The sequence below is a fragment of the Eumetopias jubatus genome, unplaced genomic scaffold, assembly GCF_037043125.1.
Source record: "Eumetopias jubatus isolate StellerSeaLion01/CBP00866 unplaced genomic scaffold, mEumJub1_p1.0 scaffold_3, whole genome shotgun sequence".
In the NCBI taxonomy this organism is placed as follows: Eukaryota; Metazoa; Chordata; class Mammalia; order Carnivora; family Otariidae; genus Eumetopias; species Eumetopias jubatus.
The window spans coordinates 72,784,967-72,810,175 of NW_028274809.1; the positions used below are offsets into that span (position 1 = coordinate 72,784,967).

Here is a 25,209-nt window from a genome sequence, read left to right on the forward strand (position 1 = left end):
GCCAGCTGTATGTTTCTCTGGAAGAGATTTTTCAATAGGCAGTTTTAAAAATATTTTTAAATTAACTCCAGGTATCAATTTTTGGCTATATTTTCTGTCTAGGTCTTGGTTATTCATGGTGGTTTGATTTATTTAATAGACATCTATATAGTGCTTGCTTCATGCAAGGCACTGTTCTATGTTCACTTAATCTTCTTGACAACCCTAAGGGCAAGGTACTAATATGATCTTCATTTTATAAAAGAAAAACTGAGACACATAGAAGGTACATAATTTCCCCAAAGTCCAACAGACATAAAGAGGTTCAGAGTTTGAACCCAGGAGGGCTAACTCCATAGTTCATGATTCTAAACACTTGTGGATGCTGTGCACCATTGTGATTGCTGTTTGCTCTTAATTTTGTGATTAATAAATTTTGAGAAAACTCAGTTTTAACCTATTTGCTTTAGGGTCATTTTCATGGCTTTGGTCCTGTCTTAGTTTACTCAGAATTTCTAAATAGACAGGAAACTGATAATTTTAAAACTCTTTAGTAGGGGCGTGCCCGGGTGGCTCAGTCTTTAAGCGTCTGCCTTCGGCTCAGGTCATGATCCCGGGGTCCTGGGATCGAGCCCTGCATCGGGCTCCCTGCTCCGCGGGGAGCCTGCTCTCCCTCTCCCACTCCCCTGCTTGTGTTCCCTCTCTTGCTGTGTCTCTCTCTGTCAAATAAATAAAATATTTAAAATAAAATAAAATAAAACTCTTTAGTAGTCTGCTTACTAGGAATATTTGTTGCTGTTCTATATGTGCAAATAGTTTCACTGTGTCAATCTCTTTACTCGTCTTAATATTCCCTCAGGATTTCTCTCCTTGGGTTAATGAACCACTATGGCTAAACAATTTATAAGAAACCACACAATTATAGATTTTTTTCCTCAAGTTTTTATTTAAACTCCAGCTAGCTAACATACAGTACAATATTAATTTCAGGTGTAGAATTTGGTGATTCATCACTTACATACACCATTATAGTTTGATCACAATTGAAGTGTCAAGTGGGTGTTATGAATGGATTAAAAAAACCACCTTCATTGCTTCCTTGGTGCTGTTCTTTTGTTCAGTAGACTAAAGAAAATAATGATTTTGATGTGATTTTTTTTTTACCTATCAGTATCTTATTTAACAAGAAGAGAATCTCCACAGGCTTCCAGTATCACATCTACCAACCGATCAGAATTCGTACCCATTACCCACCTTCCCTTTTATAATGCATGACGTATCTGTGCTCCTAAAGCCAGCCCCTTCATTTATGCACTGCACCCTATCCGCTCTCTCCCATTCAAGGTCATCCCAATCTCTCTCCCACCACCATTTCTCTCTTCTCTTCTAGATCTTTCCTATTAACCTACAAATATGCCATTATGACTTCTATTTTTTAAAAAAAATACTCTCCCTTGACCCCAAACCCCCTCCCTTAAAAATTGCACGATTCTATAGCCTACACACTGTCTCCAATTTTTTTCCATTCATTCTCTCATGGGCTATTTTGTCCCTCCACTCCTTACCAAAGCTGTGCTGACCAAGGTCATAACTGATCTCCATGTTGCTCATTCCAGGAGTCAGTTCTCAGTCCTTACTTTACTTGAACTATTAAGACAGAAATGATCACCACCTCCTCCTTGGAAAACTTGATACTTGGCTCCCAAGAAGCCATTCTCTCTGCTTTTATCTCACTTTGCTCTTTTTACCTCACTGGTTTCTGCTTCTCAATAAACTTGGGTGGATCCTCCACATCATTCTAACTTCTGGGCTTTGGAGTGCCCTGAAGCTCAGTCCTCTAAGTATATATACTTCCTAGGTGATCTCAATCAATGCAATATTATTTAGATGTCATTTATATGCTGACAAAGAGCAATTAACATCTCTGCTCTAGGCTTCTCTCCTGAACTCCAAATTCATACATCCCATTGCCTCAAATCTAGTATACCCAAAATGTATTCTTGTTTTTCCCTGCAGACCTGCTCCTTCCCTAGTTTTCTTTTTCTCAACAAATGAAAACCTCTTCTCCCAGCGCTCTGGCCAAAAGCCTTGATATTATCTTTGACTCTTACTTTTCCCCTGCACACCTCCTACTGATACCCTCACCTATTGTCACAAATAAAAGTTCTACTTTTTAAATAGGAGCCATTATAATAACTTCTTAATCTTTAATTTCTCTGCCTCCTCCTTTTGCATTCCTACTCCCTTCTCCAGGCTATTTTCCACACAGCGGTCAGAGATGTCACTTCCTGCACTACATTCTATATCTCTTGGATCTTATATCCTGCCATTTTCCCCCTAACTCATCCTGTGCCAGCCGTACCAGTCTACTTCCTCCTCTTCCAACACCCTGGCCCACGTCTTCTTAGGCTTCTGCAGTGGCTATTCCCGCTGCCTGGAAGACTACTCTTCCAGATGTCTGCATAACTCACGCTCACTTCACTCCAATATCATGTTATCAAAGAGAAAGTTCATCCTCAATTACCAAACTTAAAATAGCATTCTCTTTTTCTGTCATTTTGTCCATTTGCCCTACTTTTATTTTTTTCTCAGCACTTATAATCCCACCTGGCACCCATCTATTTATTTATTGGCTGTTTTCTCTTTCTCTTCTAGAATGTAAGGTCCATAAAAAAGAGGGGTTTGTCTATTTTAATCGTTGTATCTCCAGTGCCTGGCAGAAGGCACTCAACAAATATTGGTTGAATGAATGAATATAATGAACGAGCAGTATACAACTGTACTTTAACGCTGAGGCATAGAGGAAAATATGCCAAACTAGGAGGCCCTAACAAGGTGGGTGACCTTGGGCAAGTTATGCAGGCTCTGTGGGATTTTGCCTCCTCAATTGTAAAATGAGGTGTTTGGATTAAATGATTGTTAAAATCACCTCAGCTCTAAGAAGTTATGATTGAATGGCTCTGAGGTTTGATTACTTTTCACTTTTCACTCTCCGTGACACCTCAGGCTGTGAAATACAACATCCTCAGTATATATACTCCCTTCCTAATGCATAGTGAAAAGAGAGAAATTAAACAAGATTACAGACAAATTCATTTTAGCAATATCAACATATGACATGATCATTATGTAATATTTCAATGCCCATACTGAAAATAAACCTTATGTCTAAAGAAGACATGACAGTTATTTTTTAATCCACCTGGCATTGCAATTAACAGGAAGATAACTAATGTGTTTACCTCAGAACACTTCCTTGGTTCACCATTGTTCTAAGGACATAAGACTACAACACAACAGAAAACAGCTATTGCCAATTCAAGTAGATAGCTCTGCTACTGAAAAATGCTCTCATAAGTGACCAAAGTGAACACCACCTAACAGAGATTCATGTTATTTTTTTATGCATATAGATATCACCTACTTCCAAGCAAATTATAATAAGAGGCATTAATACTATTGTGCTGAACATCCTCCCTTTGGGTCATACTCTCCATTCTTTTCAGTTGTTTTGTACAACTCCTTTGACCTCTGGCTTCTGGTTGGATTCAGTGAAAATGGAACACTAGAGATGGGAATGAGAAAGGAGACTGATGTTGGGAGAGTTGTTTCCCCAGCTCCTAGGCCAGCAGAGTTGTGATGACCAGCTGTGTCCTCCACCAAAGTTCTCAGCTCCTCCTGTCAGGTGGCCCTCCTCACACAGCTTTCTCTGACTCTAGTCAATGGGTGGTAAAGCAGCTCAGCTATTGCATGGTGTCTTATGATTTCCCTGAATTCCAACCCTCCTTTGTCAATTGTCCCCTTATTATATTCTTCTTGATTTATTCTAATTTTAAGCATGCCATCTGTTTCCTATTAAGAATCATTAAAATAGAAAATTAGTAAGAGAATGTAAGACAAAAAATTAAGAGGATGGGAATATAGTTATGTCAGCAAACCAAGACTAAAAAGGGGTGCTGTAATTGAACATGGTTAAAGTTAAAAGGAAGCATTTAGCTCTTATTTGCTAATAATAGACAACATCCTAGCACATCAGGAGCTGACAGCATGTACTGGGGGGGAGGGAAGCAAACCACCCAGTGGATAGCATTTTTAGTAGAACTGCTTTACAGAAGAATCTAAATCAATCCTCATATGATATTGCATCAACCTTTATAAGGCCTATGATATAAAATTAAACCATAGTCCTGTGAAACTTTCTCTAGAAAGTGAAAGTGATGCTGCATGCAAGGTGATAAGAAGTGAAAATGTCATAGGGAAATACAATGTTCCTGTCATCTGACTTGGTATAGAAATGGAGTTTGGAAACTTCAGGAATGAATAATAGTCATGTCCCTTAGATGTTCCTTCTAAATATTGATTTTTCTTGGCCAGACTTTCAAAAAACATACTTTTGTAATTGTAAAGTATTTATGTCCATTGTAGACAGTTTGAAAAATACAAACAAGCACACAGAATACAATAAAAGTCATTCCAGTTCCTAAACTGGTACCAAAAGAAAATTATTAGCAATGTCCTTATATTCTTTTTTCAACATACATGGGGAATTTAACTTAACTAGAATCATACTGCATATATTATTTTTAACCTATTGTTAAAATTTTATCAATAAATCTTGTATAGTTTCCCCTGTTTTCCTATCACATAATTTTTAGTGTTTACATAGTATCTCATTATGTGAAATATTGCATTTAACCACTTTCTTATTCTGGAGTGTTAAATTATTTCCAACCTTTCACCATTTTAAGGCTGTAATGAACATACTGATACCTAAATCTTTGCATATGTCCCTGCTTATTAATTCTTAAACTTTGTTTCTTAATCCCTGAGGCTTTTTGCTAGTGATTTTCTTATTTATTCTTCAGAAAGAGTATGACTATCTACCCTCTTACCAGTGGTGGAAGTACTTGTTTATCAGGTTGGAGATTGGTGGCAAAAATGTTCAAGTTTAGGATACTGATAAGTAGCTGAAATACAAATAGTCTGAACTGTGGACTGAAAGGAGATCTATTCAAATAACCAGGCAGGATGTTTGCAAATTTGACTTTCTATTTTGATTTCTTACCCATATAAAGAGTGTTCAAATATTTGCATAAAGAATGCCATGCAAAGTAATTCTTTTAGGGCCAAATTTTTATTCAGAAGCTTCACGAGGTCCTGGGTTGAAGCCCACAGAGCTCTCTGTACCTTAAAGTATAGAAGAGATCATTTTGACTGAAAGGTTTTGAGGATAGAGGTGACAAAGTGTTCATCTTTAAAAGAAGAAAAAATCTTTAATCTGACTCTCATAGACAATCTGACTTGAGAAATACCATGGCCCCAGGCTCTTTTGAGATTAAATGCAGTTCCACCCCACACATGACTTAGTGGAATGGACCACTGATTGTTTATCATCTATTGTTATTGTTTAATTGGCTTCTTTATTAGTAGTTTTGGATTTATATAAGTTGAAATAAGGAAAGTATTGACAAAACCAGAGAGGGAGACAAACCGTAAGAGACTCTTAATCTCCGGAAACAAACTGAGGGTTGCGGGAGTGGAGGGGGTGGGAGGGAGGGGGTGGCTGGGTGATGGACATTGGGAAGGGTATGCGCTATGGTGAGCGCTGTGAATTGTGTAAGACTGATGAATCACAGACCTGTGTCCCTGAAACAAATAATACATTATATGTTAATTAAAAAGAAAAAAGAAAAAAAAATATTATGTGCGATGATGCTTTTCCATATTGTTTTTCACTGGATTCATTTAGCAGAGGTATATCATATATTTCTCATTTGCAAGATGCAATACTAGATACAAATAAATATTACAGCATAAGGCATGTTCCTTACCTTTCAGAAATTCACACAAATGTGTGAAAGATTATGTGATGAAATATAGACGCTTATCAAATTGATTGTAGGGAAAGAATAGTCATACTTCAATTGGTGACAATTTTATGGGATACAGGCTGATCTAAATGGAGCAAATGGAAAAAAAAGTAAAGTAAAAAAAAAACTTTTAAGAGGTCCTGCTGCTTTTACATGTAACGATATCACTATTTTGTGAGGGTGCATATTCCAGACCAAAAGTAGAAAGATCTGTAAGATGCAAATAATTAGCTAAGTAAATTAGAATCTAGAAAATGGACTAACAGTCCATTATCTCAATGGCTTATGAGTGATGGAACTGGATATTTTGAACTTCCTATTTCATATATTTTATGTATCTAGTTAAGAATTGTGACCTCCTTCTGAATAAGTCACTAAAGCCTTTGAAATAGTGACCTGGGAGCAAGGTATAGAAGTTTATTTGTTCAAAGATTCAACATCACACAGATTGCTTGAAATCAGAAATTAAACTGTCTTCCTTCTATAATGCTTTAGTCCTCCTAATTTTTGTTTTCTATGTGTAAACAAGAAATTCTTATTTCATGCTGAATTATAATAATTCTTGGACTGAAGGAGTGAAAAAATATAATTTAATGGTTGTGTAGTATTAGTCCAAGTTTTTTAAAATTAAACTTTGAGGTACTCTAATGCTATAAACATTGTTTCCTAGTGGAGTTTTTAATAAGAAACATATTGTTTGGAAGATTAGAAAGGTAAGATGGGATATAAAAATGATGTCAAACTCTTTGAAAAGTTAGCATAGCATTATTTTACAGAATAGTTTCTTTGGTTTATTTACACTTCTACTGGCTTAATTTCACCAAAATGAGCAAACTGTAGGACTATGAAAGGGAAACATCCAATAGGAATCTGAGATAATAAGAGGAAATGGGGGGAGTTTAGTCCTGTTTTGTTTTTCAGAAAAGCAAGCTTTTTCTAGAAACCTCATCTGTGAAAGTCAAGAAACAAACTTTGAATTCAACTCTTATTACTTGAACTTACTATCTGATTTCCCTATCATTGGAATGTTTTAAGAATCACTCAAAAAGTAAAAAACAGGATGTTTGAAATCTGGTCTCAACAAATGTCCCAAAGGGCTAGCTAAATATCCTTAGCTTTAACTTTAGTTTGAGGTTTTCAAAGCAAATAATTCTTGACACAAACTTCCTGCTCCTATTGTCAAAAAGTGAATGGAACTGTCCTTAGGGAAGTGCTTAGTTCAGACTTTACCATCCTGCAAATAAAACTGCTGGCCTTGTTCCCATCCACAACTTTGTTATTCTCAGGCCAGAGACCAGAAGAAGCTTCCACTCACCTAATGATGATCAGTTAAGCCCTGTGTCAGACATGATACAAGGTACTACAATACAAAGAAGAATAATGCCGACCAATATGGAAAATGCTATACTAAGGATACATAAATAGTGCCTTAGAAGGTACATCTATGTCTGGAGGAGAGGGAGAAGGAGGAAGGCTGAGAAAGCAATGCTAAAACTGAGTCTTAAAGAATGGATAGGAGGGATTTAGCAGACTGCAGGCAGGGCAGACCATGCCAGGCATGTAATAAAGGCCTAAATATATCAGTAACAATCCAGTGGGAGAGCCTCATGAAAAAAAATCAAGGAACTCAAGGCAGGACAAAATGGAGAGTCATAAACTTTCACCAAGTGTCATTGGTGTGCCAAGGATGGAGCTAAGATTTTTTTCCTGGAGGGTTCAGAGGATGATTCAAGTAGGAGATGGCCTTTGTTCTGAGAATAAGGGTAGAGTAAAACTGACAGGTGGAAGAGGGAAAGGATGTCATTCTAGTTAGGAAACTTTGCAAAAGGAAGATAGGAATGAAAGTACATGGCCATTTTCTTCTATTTATGCTCTCACCCTCGAGATCTCATCTAGTCCTGTGGCATCAAATACCATTTTAAGTGGGTATTTCCTTAATTTAGATATCCAGCCCTGAATCAACCCTTGAGTCTCCCATCTGTACCCTCCATATGTTTATCTGGAATCTTCACTTCAAGGTCTTATAGTCATGTCAACTGTTTAATATTCAATGCTGATCTCCTGATGGTCTTTCTTTCCCAAACCTGTTATTCTTCCAACCTTCCATCTCAGGTATTGGTACCATCATTCAACCGGTTGCTCTAGCAAAAATCTAGGAATCATCCTTGATTCCCGTTTTCTTCAAACTTCATATGTAATCCCTCAGTGAGCAGTCTGGCTCCACTCAAAAGCCATCTCAAATCTGAACACTTCCCTTCATTTCCTGGTCCAAGTGATCATTTTTGCCTTATCCTTCTATCTGGTCTCCTTGTTTCTCCTTTGCTCCTCTACTATCCATTCTTCACCCAACATTTCCAGAACTACCTCTTAAAAATATAAGTCAGGGAGGGCGGAGCAAGATGGCGGAGGAGTAGGAGACCTGGATTTCATCTGGTCTAAGGAATTCAGCTGAATAGGGATCAAACCATTCAGAACACCTACGAACTCAACAGGAGATCGAAGATAAGAATAGTAACAACACCCTGAACAGAAAAGCGACCACTTTCTGGAAGGTAGGACGTGCGGAGAAGTGAATCCGAGGCGATATTCGGGAGGATAGACGGCGGGGGGAGGGGGCCTCCGTCGGCCGCTTCTGGCAAGTGATAGAGCCGCGGAGCACAAAATTGGAACTTTTAGAAGTCAGCTCCGCTGAGGGACGTCGCTCCAGTGGCTAAGCAGGGGGTGGAACCCTCGTGGGACAGTGTGGTCTCAGGACCCTTGGGGTCACAGAAAGACTAGGGGTGCCTGAGTGCGGCAGAGCTCCCAGGTATTGGAGCGGGGAAGCCGGCTGCAGAGACGGAGCCGAGGCGCGGGCTCTCAGCTCGGGGTTGCCATAAACTGTGATCCGCGGCCCAGTCAGGCCACTGCTCCTCCAGCAGGGATCCAACAAGCGGCAGAGCCGGGGAGACTCTCCTTCCTCCCCTGGGAGGAGCGGCGCGGGAGCGCACCGCAGGGATCTGCTGGGTTTGGAGACTCCACACGGGGTCGGGTGCCAGACATAGAAATGCTCGATCACAGACCGGGTGAACACGCAGTGCGGCCAGAGACCGGGGAGACGGGAGTGACTGCTTTTCTCTGGGGGCGCACTGAGGAGCAGGGCCCCGAGTTCGCAGCTCCTCCGGGCGGAGATTGGGAGGCCACCATTTTCACCCTGGTCCTCCAAAGCTGTACCGAGAGCTTGCAGGGAACAAAAGCTCCTGAGAGCAAACAGAGCAGCTTGCTTAGCCCGGACTCACAAGGGCGGGGCAATTCTGCCTCCGGCAAAGACTTTTGGGAACCATGGCAACAGGCCCCACCCCCAGAAGATCAGCAAGAACAGCCAGCAAGCCAAGACCAAGTTTACCGATCAAGGAGAACGGGAGAACTCCAGCGCTAGGGGAGTACTGCACATAGAATTCATGGCTTTTTTACCATAATTCATTAGTTTTTCAAAGTTAATTTTTTTAACGGTTTTTTTTGAATTTTTCTTTTTCCCTTTTTCAAACAACATCTTATCAATCCCTTTTTTAAAAAAAAACATTTTTTATTTTTCATTTTTAGAGCCATATTTTATCCCTTCATAGTAGTTACCCTTATTTTTGCCATATATATATATAAGTTGTTCTCTCTTTAAAATTTTGAGATACAATTTCTTCTAACAGATCAAAATATACCCTAAATCACTAGTGTATGGCTTTGTTCTAGTCTCTTGCCTGATCACATTCTCTCCCTTTTTTTCTTTTTTCTTTTTCTTTTTAAATCTTCTTCTTTCTTTTTAAAAACAACTTCTTATCTTATCAATTCCTTTTATAAAATCTTTTATAATTTTCATCTTTACAGTCATCTTCCATCCCTTCATTGTATCAACCCTTATTTTGTACATATATAAGTCTTTCTTCCTTTAAAATTTTAGCAAGCACTTTCTTCTAACAGACCAAAATATGCCCAAAAGCTAGTGTGTGGCACTGATCTATGCACTAGCCTGATCATATTTGATCATATTCTGTTTTTTTTTGTTTTGTTCTGTTTTTGTTTGTTTTTATCTTTTTCTTTTTCCTTTTTTCTTTTTCTCTTCTTTCTTTCCCTTTCTTGTCCCCTGGTTTCAGGTCTTTTCTGATTTGTATAGAGTATATTTGCTGGAGACGTTGTTAACCTGTTAGCATTCTGTTCTCTCATTCATCTGTTCTCTGGACAAAATGACAAGATGAAAAAAATCACCTCAGCAAAAAGAACAAGAGGTAGTACCGTCTGCGAGGGACCTACTCAATACTGACATTAGTACGATGTCAGACCTAGAGTTCAGAATCATGACTTTAAAGATACTGGCTGGGCTTGAAAAAAGTGTGGAAGTTATTAGAGAAACCCTTTCTGGAGAAATAAAAGAACTAAAATCTAACCAAGTTGAAATCAAAAAGGCTATTAATGAGGTGCAATCAAAAATGGGGGCACTAACTGCTAGGATAAATGAGGCAGAAGAAAGAATCAGCGATATAGAAGACCAAATGATGGAAAATAAAGAGACTGAGAAAAAGAGAAATAAACAACTACAGGATCACGAGGGCAGAATTCGAGAGATAAGCGATACGATAAGACAAAACAACATTAGAATAATTGGGATCCCAGAAGAAGAAGAAAGAGAGAGAGGGGCAGAAGGTATATTGGAGCAAATAATAGCAGAGAACTTCCCTAATGTGGGGAAAGAAACAGGCATCAAAATCCAGGAGGCACAGAGAACCCCCCTCAAAATCAATAAAAATAGGTCAACACCCCGACATCTAATAGTAAAACTTACGAGTCTCAGAGACAAAGAGAAAATCCTGAAAGCAGCTCAGGAGAAGAGATATGTAATCTACAATGGTAGAAACATTAGATTGGCAACAGACCTATCCACAGAGACCTGGCAGGCCAGAAAGGACTGGTATGATATCTTCAGAGCACTAAATGAGAAAAATATGCAGCCAAGAATACTTTATCCAGCTAGGCTAGCATTGAAAATAGAAGGAGAGATAAAAAGCTTCCAGGACAAACAAAAACTAAAGGAATTTGCAAACACAAAACCAGCCCTACAAGAAATATTGAAAGAGGTCCTCTAAGCAAAAAGAGAGCCTAAAAGCAGCATAGATCAGAAAGGAACACAGACAATATACAGTAACAGTCACCTACAGGCAATACAATGGCACTAAATTCATACCTTTCAATAGTTACCCTGAATGTAAGTGGGCTAAATGCCCCAATCAAAAGACACAGGCTATCAGATTGGATTAAAAAACAAGACCCATCAATATGCTGTCTGCAAGAGACTCATTTTAGACCCAAAGACACCCCAAGATTGAAAGTGAGGGGGTGGAAAACCACTTACCATGCTAATGGACACCAAAAGAAAGCTGGGGTGGCAATCCTTATATCAGACAAATTAGATTTTAAAACAAAGACTGTAATAGGAGATGAAGAAGGACACTATATCCTACTTAAAGGGTCTATCCAACAAGAAGATCTAAAAATTGTAAATACTTATGCCCCTAACGTGGGAGCAGCCAATTATATAAGGCAATTAATAACAAAAGCAAAGAAACACATTGACAAGAATACAATAATAGTGGGGGACTTTAACACCCCCCTAACTGAAATGGGCAGATCATCTAAGCAAAAGATCAACAAGGAAATAAAGACTTTAAATGAAACACTGGACCAAATGGACTTTACAGACATATTTAGAACATTCCATCCCAAAGCAATGGAATACACATTCTTCTCTAGTGCCCATGGAACATTCTCCAGAATTGATCACATCCTAGCTCACAAATCAGGTCTCAACCAGTACCAAAAGATTGGGATTATTCCCTGCATATTTTCAGACCACAATGCTTTGAAACTAGAATTCAGTCACAAGAGGAAAGTTGGAAAGAACTCAAATACATGGAGGCTAAAGAGCATCCTACTAAAGAATGAATGGGTCAACCAGGGAATTAAAGAAGAATTAAAAAAATTCATGGAAACCAATGAAAATGAAAACACAACTGTTCAAAATCTTTGGGTTAGAGCAAAGGCAGTCCTGAGAGGAAAGTATATAGCAATACAAGCCTTTCTCAAGAAACAAGAAAGGTCTCAAATACACAACCTAACCCTACACCTAAAGGAGCTGGAGAAAGAACAGCAAATAAAGCCTAAACCCAGCAGGAGAAGAGAAATAATAAAGATCAGAGCAGAAATCAATGAAATAGAAACCAAAAGAACAGTAGAACAGATCAACGAAACTAGGAGCTGGTTCTTTGAAAGAATTAACAAGATTGATAAACCCCTGGCCAGACTGATCAAAAAGAAAAGAGAAATGACCCAAATCAACAAAATCATGAATGAAAGAGGAGAGATCACAACCAACACCAAAGAAATACAAACAATTATAAGAACATATTATGAGCAACTCTATGCCAGCAAATTAGATAACCTGGAAGAAATGGGTGTATTCCTAGAGATGTATCAACTACCAAAATTGAACCAGGAAGAAATAGAAAACCTGAACAGACCTATAACCACTAAGGAAATTGAAGCAGTCATCCAAAATCTCCCAACAAACAAAAGCCCAGGGCCAGATGGCTTCCCAGGGGAATTCTATCAGACATTTAAAGAAGAATTAATACCTATTTTCCTGAAACTGTTCCAAAAAATAGAAATGGAAGGAAAACTTCCAAACTCATTTTATGAGGCCACCATTACCTTGATCCCCAAACCAGACAAAGACCCCATCAAAAAGGAGAATTACAGACTAATATCCTTGATGAACATGGATGCAAAAATTCTCACCAAAATACTAGCCAATAGGATCCAACAGTCCATTAAAAGGATTATTCACCCCAAGTGGGATTTATCCCTGGGCTGCAAGGCTGGTTCAACATCCTCAAATCAATCAATGTGATACAATACATTAACAAAAGAAAGAACAAGAATCATATGATCCTCTCAATAGATGCAGAAAAATCATTGGACAAAGTACAGCATCCTTTCTTGATCAAAACTCTTCAGAGTAGAGGGATAGAGGGTACATACCTCAATATCATAAAAGCCATCTATGAAAAACTTACAGCGAATATCATTCTCAATGGGGAAAAGCTGAGAGCTTTCCCCCTAAGGTCAGGAACGGGGCAAGGATGTCCACTATCACCACTGCTATTCAACATAGTATTAGAAGTCCTAGCCACAGCAATCAGACAACAAAAAGAAATCAAAGGCATCCAAATCGGCAAAGAGGAAGTCAAACTCTCACTCTTTGCAGATGATATGATACTGTATGTGGAAAACCCAAAGACTCCACCCCAAAACTGCTAGAACTCATACAGGAATTCAGTAAAGTAGCAGGATATAAAATCAATGCACAGAAATCGGTGGCATTCCTATACACCAACAACAAGATGAAGAGAGACAAATCAAGGAGTCGATCCCATTTACAATTGACCCAAAACCATAAGATACCTAGGAATAAATCTAACCAAAGAGGCAAAGGATCTGTACTCAGAAAACTATAAAATACTCATGAAAGAAATTGAAGAAGACACAAAGAAATGGAAAAACGTTCCATGCTCATGGATTGGAAGACCAAACATTGTGAAGATGTCAGTGCTACCTAGAGCAATCTATACATTCAATGCAATCCCCATCAAAATACCATCCACTTTTTTCAAAGAAATGGAACAAATAATCCTAAAGTTTGTATGGAACCAGAAGAGACCCCGAATAGCCAGAGGAATATTGAAAAAGAAAAGCAAAGCTGGCGGCATCACAATTCCGGACTTCCAGCTCTATTACAAAGCTGTCATCATCAAGACAGTACGGTACTGGCACAAAAACAGACACATAGATCAATGGAACAGAATAGAGAGCCCAGAAATGGACCCTCAACTCTATGGTCAACTCATCTTTGACAAAGCAGGAAAGAATGTCCAATGGCAAAAAGACAGTCTCTTCAACAAATGGTGTTGGGAAAATTGGACAGCCACATGCAGAAGAATGAAACTGGACCATTTCCTTACACCACACACAAAAATAGACTCCAAATGGTTGAAAGACCTAAACGTGAGACAAGAGTCCATCAAAATCCTAAAGGAGAACACAGGCAGCAACCTCTTCGACCTCAGCCACAGCAACTTCTTCCTAGAAACATCGCCAAAGGCAAGGGAAGCCAGGGCAAAAATGAACTATTGGGATTTCATCAAGATAAAAAGCTTTTGCACAGCAAAAGAAACAGTCCACAAAACTAAAAGACAATCGACAGAATGGGAGAAAATATTTGCAAATGACATATCAGATAAAGGGCTAGTATCCAAAATCTATAAAGAACTTATCAAACTCAACACCCAAAGAACAAATAATCCAATCAAGAAATGGGCAGAAGACATGAACAGACATTTTTCCAAAGAAGACATCCAAATGGCCAACAGACACATGAAAAAGTGCTCAACATCGCTCAGCGTCAGGGAAATCCAAATCAAAACCTCAAGGAGATACCACCTCACACCAGTCAGAATGGCTAAAATTAACAAGTCAGGAAATGACAGATGTTGGCGGGGATGCGGAGAAAGGGGAACCCTCCTACGCTGTTGGTGGGAATGCAAGTTGGTGCAACCACCCTGGAAAACAGTATGGAGGTTCCTCAAACAGTTGAAAATAGAGCTACCATACGATCCAGCAATTGCACTACTGGGTATTTACCCCAAAGATACAAATGTAGGGATCCGAAGGGGTACGTGCACCCCAATGTTTATAGCAGCAATGTCCACAATAGCCAAACTGTGGAAAGAGCCAAGATGTCCATCGACAGATGAATGGATAAAGAAGAAGTGGTATATATACACAATGGAATATTATACAGCCATCAAAAGGAATGAGATCTTGCCATTTGCAACGATGTGGATGGAACTGGAGGGTGTTATGCTGAGTGAAATAAGTCAATCAGAGAAAGACATGTATCATATGACCTCACTGATATGAGGAATTCTTAATCTCAGGAAACAAACTGAGGGTTGCTGGAGTGGTGGGGGGGTGGGAGGGATTGGGTGGCTGGGTGACAGACATTGGGGAGGGTATGTGCTATGGTGAGCACTGTGAATTGTACAAGACTGATGAATCACGGATCTGTACTTTTGAAACAAATAATGCAATATATGTTAAGAAAAAAAAAGAAGAAGAAGATAGTAGGAGGGGAAGAATGCAGGGAAGTAAGTCGGAGGGGGAGACGAACCATGAGAGATGATGGACTCTGATAAACAAACTGAGGGTTCTAGAGGGGAGCGGGGTGGGGGGATGGGTTAGCCTGGTGATGGGTATTAAAGAGGGCACATTCTGCGTGGAGCACTGGGTGTTATGCACAAACAATGAATCATGGAACACTACATCAAAAACTAATGATGTAATGTATGGTGATTAACATAACCATAAAAAATCATTAAAAAAAATATAAGTCAGATCATGTCATTCCCTGCTTTAAATTCTTCAATAGCTTTTCCTTGTTTCTAGACCTTAAATCCTCGTCTAATCACATAGCCCCCAGCTAGCTTCTCAATCTCACCTCCATTCTTAACTCACACCACATGCTCAGCTGCACTGGCTTCTTCCCAGTCCTGAAAATGCACAAGGTCTTTCCCACTCAATGCTTTTGCACCTAGAGCTCCCATTTCTGCGGTGATCACCCTCATTGTCTCACAATGATTGTCTCACAATCATCCTTCAAGTTTTGATTCAAATGTCATTACAAAAATATGCCTTCTAATAAAAATTCTACCCACATTTTTCTAAATCATTACTATAATTATTTCCTTCTTAGAACTTCACATGTAATATTCTGTTCATTCATTTATGTGTTTATTCTTTCTCTCTCTCTAGAAGTCGCAGTTCTATGAAGCAGAGGTCTTATTTCTCTTTAAGCATCATATCCCAAGTACACAGCACAGTATCTAGCTTAAAGCATGTGTTCAATAAATATTTGTTGAACAAATGAGTGCCAAAGTCTGTAATATCTTAAGACTATAGATAAGGGTTGACAGAATTAAATGCACAGAGACATTATGTAAAATAAGGATTGAAAAGGATCATTTAGTTTGCTCATTTATATGTCACTGGTGAGAGTAGTGAATTTGGAGGGAAGGAAGAGGTAGGAATGTCATGGATGAGGAATAAATTAGGAGATGTGAAATTGAAGAACAGTAAGTATTCTAAGATGCTTGACTGAAAAGGGAACAATGAAGGGACAGTCTTGGGAATCTAAAGAAAGTTATTTTAAATTCTGTAAATGGGTGAGATTTGTACATATTTCCATGTAAGGAGAAGGAAGCAGCATAGACCAAGAGATTGAACGTACAAGGGGAAGAGAGGTAGATGATGGAGTAAGGTTATGGAGAAGATGGAATTGGGGAGTTAGGATCTGGAGCCCGAAAGGGATAAATCTTGTACAAAGGAAAGATATCTCTTCTTCTGAGGGGCAAGGCATCAAGGAAGGTATCATTTAGAGCTCCCATTTTTTCCTGATAAAAGTGAAGAAGGAGAGGTACTTATGGAGCTTAATATAGTGAACAGGTTTTGAAATATAGCCATGAGAAATTCAGAGGCATTAACCAGGAATTCATAAAAGGAATGCTGGTTGTCAATGAAGATTCAGTTGAAACCATAAATTTGGTGCAAGTTTCTATAATTGTGTAATTCATTCATCAATCAAACATTTATTAGGTATATACTATGGTCTAGACCCTTTAGTTGATGTTGGAAGTGCCAAAATAAACAAATCACATTTCTGAAGTCTAGTGGGGGAGAGAAACAAGCATATTAATTAGCAAAGCCTTGTGATGAAGGCGCTACTAGAAGAATAAAATTATACAATCAGAACACAGGATGATAGAAAAGAAGTGGGTAGTTTCTGGTCATAGAACTGATGGCTATAATTGAAGATTTCAGATTGGAACTGAAATGTCCTTGATGATAATAGAATCCTGGGGAAAGAGGTAGCTGCCTGGAATGGAGGAAGTCATAAAACTGTGATACGAGTAGGTTGGAGAGGCATTCAGGCAGATACTGAAGCTGTTTAGGAAAGTAGGGTTGTTTTGGACAAGTCCTGTGTGGCTGTGACCCGCCTATCTGAATTCTTGATGAATATTTGGGAATGACCTGGAAATCCATACATGCCAGTGATAAGGACTAGAAAGTGATACAGATACAGTTAACATCGAAGGAAGAAGACATTGTACATGAGAGGAATATTATTATGGTGTAAAAGTAGCTGTTAACAAGGAAGAAAATGCCCAAACCATTCCCCAGCTTCCTGGCACATGGGGCATCAGAAGATAATCATCCTTTACTCAAGAGAATTCCAGTCAAAACAATGATGTAGTGGTCTGAAGGTTGAAGATGTAGAGGATTTTATGTGTGATGACACAGGGGTTTCAGAGAGTCCAGTAGGAAGCACTGAAAAAGAATAAATCATGCTCACATAAGAGAATGAGGGAGGGAGAGAGGGAAAGGGAGAGAGAGGGGGAGAGAGAGAGAGAGGGAGAGAGAGAGAGAAAGAGGGAGGAAGAGAGAGAGAGAGGGAGGGAGGGAGAGAGAGAGAGAGAGAGAGAGAGAGAGAGGGAGGGAGAGAGAGAGAGAGAGAGAGGCTCACACTGTAGTAATGTCTGAGGATACCAGAGTGTTGGGAATGGAAATAATTGATCCCAAGATGCCAAAAGCCTCAGGTGTGACTTACTTCCAGAGCCTGCAGAGGCTAGTGCACCAAATAGTGTCTGCAATCCAAGGACACCAGCAACCTGGGGTTGGTCTGCTTGTAGTCAAGGGATTGTTGACAAAAGAACCACTGACTTCCCTTCAAGGCCAACACTGAGCATAAGCGAACATTGGTCTATTGGAGCCCAGGGGAAAATGCTCTTTAATCCAATATCTGTTCTTTTTTAAAATTTAGCTTTGAAGTAGCTTTATTTTCTCTGATCATGAAAGAAATACATATTCATTGAAAAACATAAGGTAACACAGAAAAGTATAAAGCATAAAATAAAGGCCACTTAAACCCCAGAGGGAGAGGATATAATCATTGTTAACATTGTCATATCTGGCACTATAGAATGCCCTGGAATTTATCAGTTAAGACTCTGAAACACACCTTGTCAATGTTTTCTTTCTCTGCCTCTCCTACCCTCTCTTTTACTCTCCATCTTTGGTGCTGCTACCTTTCTAACTTTATCTCTGTCCTCCCCAAATTCAAATCTCAATGATCTCTAGAGTGAAATCATTACACCTTGAGCTCATCCAGTTATTCACTACTCATTGAGTGGACATCTCTCTCCATTGTGGCTGCTGGTGTTGTAGGCTCTGCAGCAGAGTTGCTATGGCTGTGGCCATGTTGCTTGGGATGCTCCTTTTAGTTCTCCCAGGGGTCAGAGACTATGTTGGCTAGGGGAAGTCTGGAAACCATTTAGCTTTTCATATTCACTTCTCAAAAGAGGGGTGTGGCTAACCTGTCTTCCACAACAGACCTTCTGCTGGCAGTCACTCACTATCATCCACCACTGAGGTACTCTACTTTTTCCAGCAAGATCCAGTCTCTTGAATCACACACAACATGGCAAGCCAGAGTGGTTGAAGGGGCCTCTGTCAAATAAACATTAACTTCAATTGCCCCACCTGGGGAACTAGGAGAACCCTGAATAATGGTTTCATCCCTCTGAAAATCCATATGAGTACTTTCAGTTTTCTCAGTCTGGCTCCATTTCCAGAGAAGGGAAGTAAAACAGGCCTAGTAAGAATGCTCTCACCTTTTCAAGCTTGATAAATTTGTCCTTTATTTTACCACATAAGTCAGAACTACTATATATCAGAACCCTGCTAATTTTTTCTTCTCCTCCTTCCTCCCACCTATCTCCTGCCACTTCCCCAGAAGCATAAAGCTTTCAACATCCTGCTGTCCATTAGCATAAATAAACTCATGCTTTTAAAGTAAAAATAGGTTTAATGATATTTGTTAAAGCCTGCATTATCATAAGGGGATAAAAATATTCTTGAGTAACAGGTAGATCATATACTTTAGAGAAAATAACATGCTTCTATTGTTGTTCCCTGAAAGTCGATTATTTTAGCCATAGATTTAAACTTTAGATCTCAGCATAAGTTACGTTTCCACTTCAGAAATTGTTAAACCATGCAGTTTCTTAGGACCTGTACCTTCGTGTTTTCATTTATTTTTTTTCTGTTGTCAATATACTGTAGGCAGATCTAAGAAATGAAAAAGATAAAGTGCCATTTAAATTTAAACATATGAACCAGTGGATATGTTGTTATAACTTTGCTCCTCATTTTGACATATCTGTTGTTAATTTAAATTTTATGTATCATTTATTCTATAGATAAGAAAATACTGGGCTAAAAAAGAGCAGAAGTGGCAAGAAATGGAAATGAGAGATCTTCAGCGTCTGGAAGAACTGAAGAAATTAATGGCTGAACAATCAGTGAAAGACAGAGAAAGGTAAAAGAAAAATCCTAAATTGCATAGTAAAGGAGGTGGTTAGAGTAAACAGTATCAGAGGGAGCATTTTTCTATACTTAATGTGTTCTTACAGTATTTATATTCACAAACAGATAAAATGATACTTATCATGTATTTCAGTCTCTCATATTCATACACAAATCTCTAGATTGCCATTTAGTTCTTTAGATAGCTTCCTAGTTAAAACCCTCACAGATGATTTCATGGTATTTGATTGCCCACTGTGTGCATGAAATGATACTGGCTGCTGCTGTGACTTAATATGTTGACCTAGAAGGAGGAAACCGTTATTCAGATAAGAAGGGAGACCCATTTACTATGAATGTGGCTGGGGAAGACAATGCACAATTATACAGCGTATGTGATTCATTTTAGTATACTTAGAGTGCACCCTATGTAGGAAAACACAGAGGATTTCTTGGAATGGTGTGGTTTTCGAGCTGAAAAGGACATGTGAGATCAACTAACCCAGTGTCCTCATTTTATGAATGAGTATCCTGAGAAATTAAAATTACTTTTCCAAGTTTACCATATCAATCAATGTCAGTGAGGAGACAGAGACAACCCAGTAATTTGAATAGGGAAAGTTTAAGATAAAGAATTACTAATTCTAATAGAAAACCTCTGTTATATAAAGAGATAAAGAGAACTTTAAAGAAAACCCGAGGGCTGAAGGAAGCTTCCCATAGAAGAAACAAATAGGGAAGCCCCCACCCCCACCCCCCAGCTCCAAGTTTAGGACTCAGACCTCATTGTAGAAGGCGTGGCTGTGGCCCACTGCATGGTGGAGAAGTTCTTAGATGGGTTCAACCAGAACTAGTTCACAGTCGCTGGGCAAGCAGGAAATGCCCTGCACGAGTGTAGGAGGCCAAAGCTAGAAGTCAACCACTGGGATGCTTACAAAACTCAGTGGGAATCTGACCATGGGAGTGCCTCTGAAATTTGATGGGAAACTGACTATTGGGTGCCATTGGAGCTCCATGGGCACAGGTGCCACTGGGAGTTCCCCACACATGCAGCAGGCAGACATATGGTAGGAGCAAGAAGGGGTAAACACTGGAACCAGGAAAGAAAGCCCCTCCCTCCTTCAGCATCTTTCCAGAACCCCTTTCTGACATAGCTTAACATTGTGTCAGACAACAAATTGGTAACTGGCATAGTTATCTAGTTTAGCTAGCTTCTGAGTAGATTTTCACAAGAGATAAATTAATAGCTCTTTTGTTTCATAACAGAAGTCACAATAAGTTTACTGTTAGTCAATTTAAAAAAATAAACTTGCCTGGAACTGTGTACTTTCTGCTCAGTTTTGCTGTGAACATAAAACTACTTTAAAAATTAAGTCTATTTAAAAATTACCACTTAGGGGTGCCTGAGTGGCTCAGTCAGTTGAGCCTCCAACTCTTGGTTTTGGCTCAGGTCCTGATCTCATGGTTTGTGAGATCGAGCCCCAAGTTGGGATCCACACTCAGCAGGAATCTGCTTGGATATTCTCTCTCCCTCTGACTCTTCCCACCCTCTCTTTTCTCTCTCTCTCTCTCTAAATAAATACATCTTAAAAAAATAAATACAAAATAAAAATTACGCCTTAGACTTATACATAACCTTGGAAGATATAACCATTTTATACAACGAGGTTCACTTTTATCTAGGAAGCTTCCTTTGTAAGGATGGGACAGTTATCTCAAACTCCAGTCACCAAGGTTTCAGAGTAAATCTGGAGTTCCACATAAATGCCAGGCAATTCCTAAGGATTTTCTGGATGAAATTTATATCATTTTCTAGGTATCTCAGGATTTTAGAGTTCACTTTAATCTATTATGGAGAAAACTGAGAATACAGCAAAGCCAAGGCTCTAGGCTAAGAAGTGAAACAGCCAATGAGAAACCAGCCAAATAAGCACAAACTAAGTTAAAGTGGAAACCAGTAGATAGGTCATGCCATGGGTCAGAGACAAAAATCCCACTAAAGAGCAAGACAATGATGTAGGTCAAAGGCTGCTTGGATAGTCTGAAGCTATGCTGGGGAAACAAGAGAGAGCCACAGGAATTAAAGGGGGTGGGAAAAACAGAACAGATGTGAGGTCCCAGCATATAGCAGACATGCTTCTAATAGAATCTCCCCTCATAGCCAGGGAGTTTCTTTGATTACAGAGCCATTTCAGTCTTTTGCTTCCTGTTCCAATAATTATCAAGATTAGCTGACTCAGAACTCCAGTTGAAAAGAAGAGAAGGAAAATCAGATTAATCTGCATTACATAACAGGAAAAAATAGGCATATCACACATAGCAAAAAGAGTACTAAGGACTAGGAACCAGGGGACCAAGGTTTTAGTCTTAAATCTTGGAATAGTGTATGAATTGGCCAAAACCATTCATTTAACCTCTATGAGGCTCTGCTTTGTTCTTTGTAAAATTGAACTGGGCAGCTTCTGAGGGCTAAGTGAGCTATCAACTTTTAGGGGTCTATGATCTGTATGTTAAACTCATGTGAAATGTTGTAGATTTGGATAATTATGAATCCAGTACTTGCATGCCAATGCGAAATCAGTGAGGAAGGTCATTAAAATATCTGGCTAATGTAATATATCAAGAAATAGTTCCCAGAAAATTTCAGATAATGTTGTAGATGAAAGCATGTCCTCATTCTGTGACTTAGGGAGATGGAGTTCCACATGTAAAAACTGCTGGTAGCTTTTGCTTTTGGCAAGAACCAGAAGTTGTGTTCTTTTATAACCACCCTGACACTAAGAAATTTGGCTAATTGCTTTTTCTCTACTACTGAAATACAGTTCACAAACCTCATATTTAATTTTTTAACTGGAGGCTCATTTTTTTAATATGAAAATGAAAGCTTGAAACAGCTTCCAGATCTGTTAAAAACACACACACATGGCCTTGAGGGTTTAAAATTTTCTCTTGTTTATTTTCTTCTGTTTTTTAATTCTAAGTTTCTTGAAAACAATATTCATAAATTAGCAAATATATTAGGTCAAACCATAAGAAAATTCCATTTCTGCAGGTCAGAAATAGTTAAGTATTGGCAGTTTCATGTGGTTCAACATAAAAAGATATAGCGATTCATTTTATTTATTATGTCTTCCTTCTCAGTTATAATCTGTATTTCACCCTCAGTTATAATCTGTACTTAATTTATCTAAATTAAATTTAATTAACATATAGTGTATTATTGGTTTCAGAGGTAGAATTTAGTGATTCATCCATTGCATATAACACCCAGTGCTCATTCCATCAAGTGCCCTCCTTAATGCCCATCACCCAGTTACCCCATCCCCCACCCACTTCCCCTCTAGCAACCCTCAGTTTGTTTCATATAGTTAAGAGTTATTTTATTTTATTGAAATTGTTTCTGCCAAAGTTTTCACTAACCTCCTAATTTCCTAAGCCCTATTCTCTTTTGGAACATGCTGGAGAAGCTAAGAGGGAAGGTGCTTTAATCAGGTTGTTGACATTAGAATCCTGGCTCTATTCTTTATAGCTATGTGACTTTTGGGTATGTTATTCAACTTCCCTGTGCTTAAATTTCTTTGTCTGTACAATAAAGACATATCTAGTGTCTACTTCATAGGAGTGTTGTAAGGATTAAAGAAGTATTGAATGTAGCACACATTAAATATGTGATTACTATCAATTGAATTTTTAAAACATAAGATACCTTCTAACAATATTTTCTCAAAATATTTAAGCATTTTAATATTTTAGATAAAACATGTAATAATGAGGACATTTTTATTAAAAACAAAACATGAGGTTAAAGCAAAAGTGTCCCTGATCACTACTCTCATACAATGTCTTCTCTAGAAGTCCCTTCTGTTATCAGTTGTCTATTGATACATATGCATACACACTCTTTCTATGTCCCTATACAAAAAAAGAGTTTAGGAACAAAAACCAAAAAAAAAAAAAAAAAAAAAACCACCCCAATACATTTTATAATACAATACTATTGTATTAGCTCTAGCTGCCATAACAAACGAAGTACCATAGACTGGTGGCTTAAACAACAGAAATTTATTTTCTCACAGTTCTGGAGACTGAAGTCCAAGATCAAGGTGCCAGCATGGTGAGTTTCTGGGGAGAACTCTTTCTGGCTTATAGACAAGTGCTTTCTTGCTTTGTGCCCATAGGTGGGGAGAGAGACAATAGCTCTCTGGTGTCTCTTCTCACAAAGACACGAATCCCATCCTGAGGACCCACCCGCATGACCTCATCTAAACTTAATTATTTCCCAAAGGCCTTATCTCCAAACACCATCACATTGGGGGTTAGGACGTCAACATATGAATTTTAGAGGGACACGTTCAGTTTATAGCAACCATTTGTGTTTAGAAAAGCATTTATGTATCTACAAATTAGCTATTTACTATTAACTACTATTTACTGGTTACTGCTGGAAGATAAGGTTTTTGTGCCAGTTAGAAAAGGTGCTCTGTTCTGGTGGCAAAAGTACATAGATTCCCTACCTGAATAGACAAATTAGGAAAAGACCCCCTTCTGAACTATGGCAGTCAGCTTGACAAGCAGTGACAAAGCTGGATGTCATTCCCTATTTATACTCCTGGGCCAGCATTGCCTTTGCAAAGCACAAACTTCAAAATGATACATGGCACCCCTGCAAATAGATGTACCTAATTCTTTTTAAATAGTATATATTATCCACATTTCTTCTAAAATTTAGCCATCTGGAATTTATTTCCAAGAATGACATGAGCTAAGTGTCTTTCATTTTTTGGTCTAAATTGATAGCCAACTCTCTCAACACCAATTATTTAATGATTCATCCTAACCCACTGAGTTGAAATGCCACCTTTATTATATGTTATACTTCTAATTATACTTTCATATCCATATGGACTCTTGATTAGATTAAATAAAAACTGATCTATATTTATATTTCTACATCGATACTGTGTTGTTTTAATTAATCGGTTTTGCTATCTGATAGAGCAAGTGTTCACTCATTATTCTTTTCAAAAATCTTATTCTTATGTCAAATTTCACTTTAAAAAATCCTGTTGATTGTTTGCATTGAACTTTTGTTACAGAATGCTGACATACATACCAAATTTAATCCCTAATCTAGGATCATCCTTCTGGAATAGCTCTCCAGTTCAAGTCTTCTCTCAGCTTCTGTAAAAGATTTCATAGTTGTTTTTTTTTCTGGTGAAGACTTGGAAGTTATTTTGGAATAAATAGAAATTGATGACCAAGAAGCTGATTCTAAATTTTCTTTAGTATGCTAAGTGAAATAAGTCAAACAGAGAAAGACAATTATCATATGGTTTCACTTATTTGTGGAAATAAGGAATAGCATGGAGGACATTAGGAGAAGGAAGGGAAAAATGAAGAGGGGGAATCAGAGGGGGAGACGAACCATGAGAGATTATGGACTCCGAGAATCAGACTGAGGGTTCTAGAGGGGAGGGGGTGGGGAGAATGGGTGAGCCCAGTGATGGGTATTAAGGAGGGCACGTATTGAATGGAGCACTGGGTGTTATACGCAAACAATGAATCATGGAACACTACATCAAAAACTAGTGATGTACTGTATGGTGACTAACATAACAATAAAAAAATTATAAAAAAATAAATTTTCTTTGGTAACTGTGTGAGGAAAAGTGTATGAACTAGGAGTGGCATTGGGGATGCAGAGGTGATAAATGTTCATCAAGTATTTAGATTAGGTGAAACATGATGACTTGTTTCATTGGGAATGGAGTTTGAGGGAAGACCGAGAAAGAAGCATGGTCCTGAATATTATTGAGCTATTTCTATCCTCTTAGGTTAAAAGCTTTAGTTTGTTTTCAAG

General features: G+C 38.5%; 1 protein-coding gene across 2 annotated transcripts in view; it reads left to right on the plus strand.

Annotated features, from left to right (window-relative positions):
- Nucleotides 1-25,209, plus strand: part of CCDC148 (coiled-coil domain containing 148) — a 165,152-nt gene that overhangs the window by 93,495 nt on the left and 46,448 nt on the right. For both annotated transcript variants that reach the window (XM_028113067.2, XM_088022148.1), the window contains one exon: nucleotides 19,244-19,362. In XM_028113067.2, coding sequence (XP_027968868.2) covers nucleotides 19,244-19,362 — 119 coding nt within the window. The remainder of the gene's footprint in view (nucleotides 1-19,243; nucleotides 19,363-25,209) is intronic.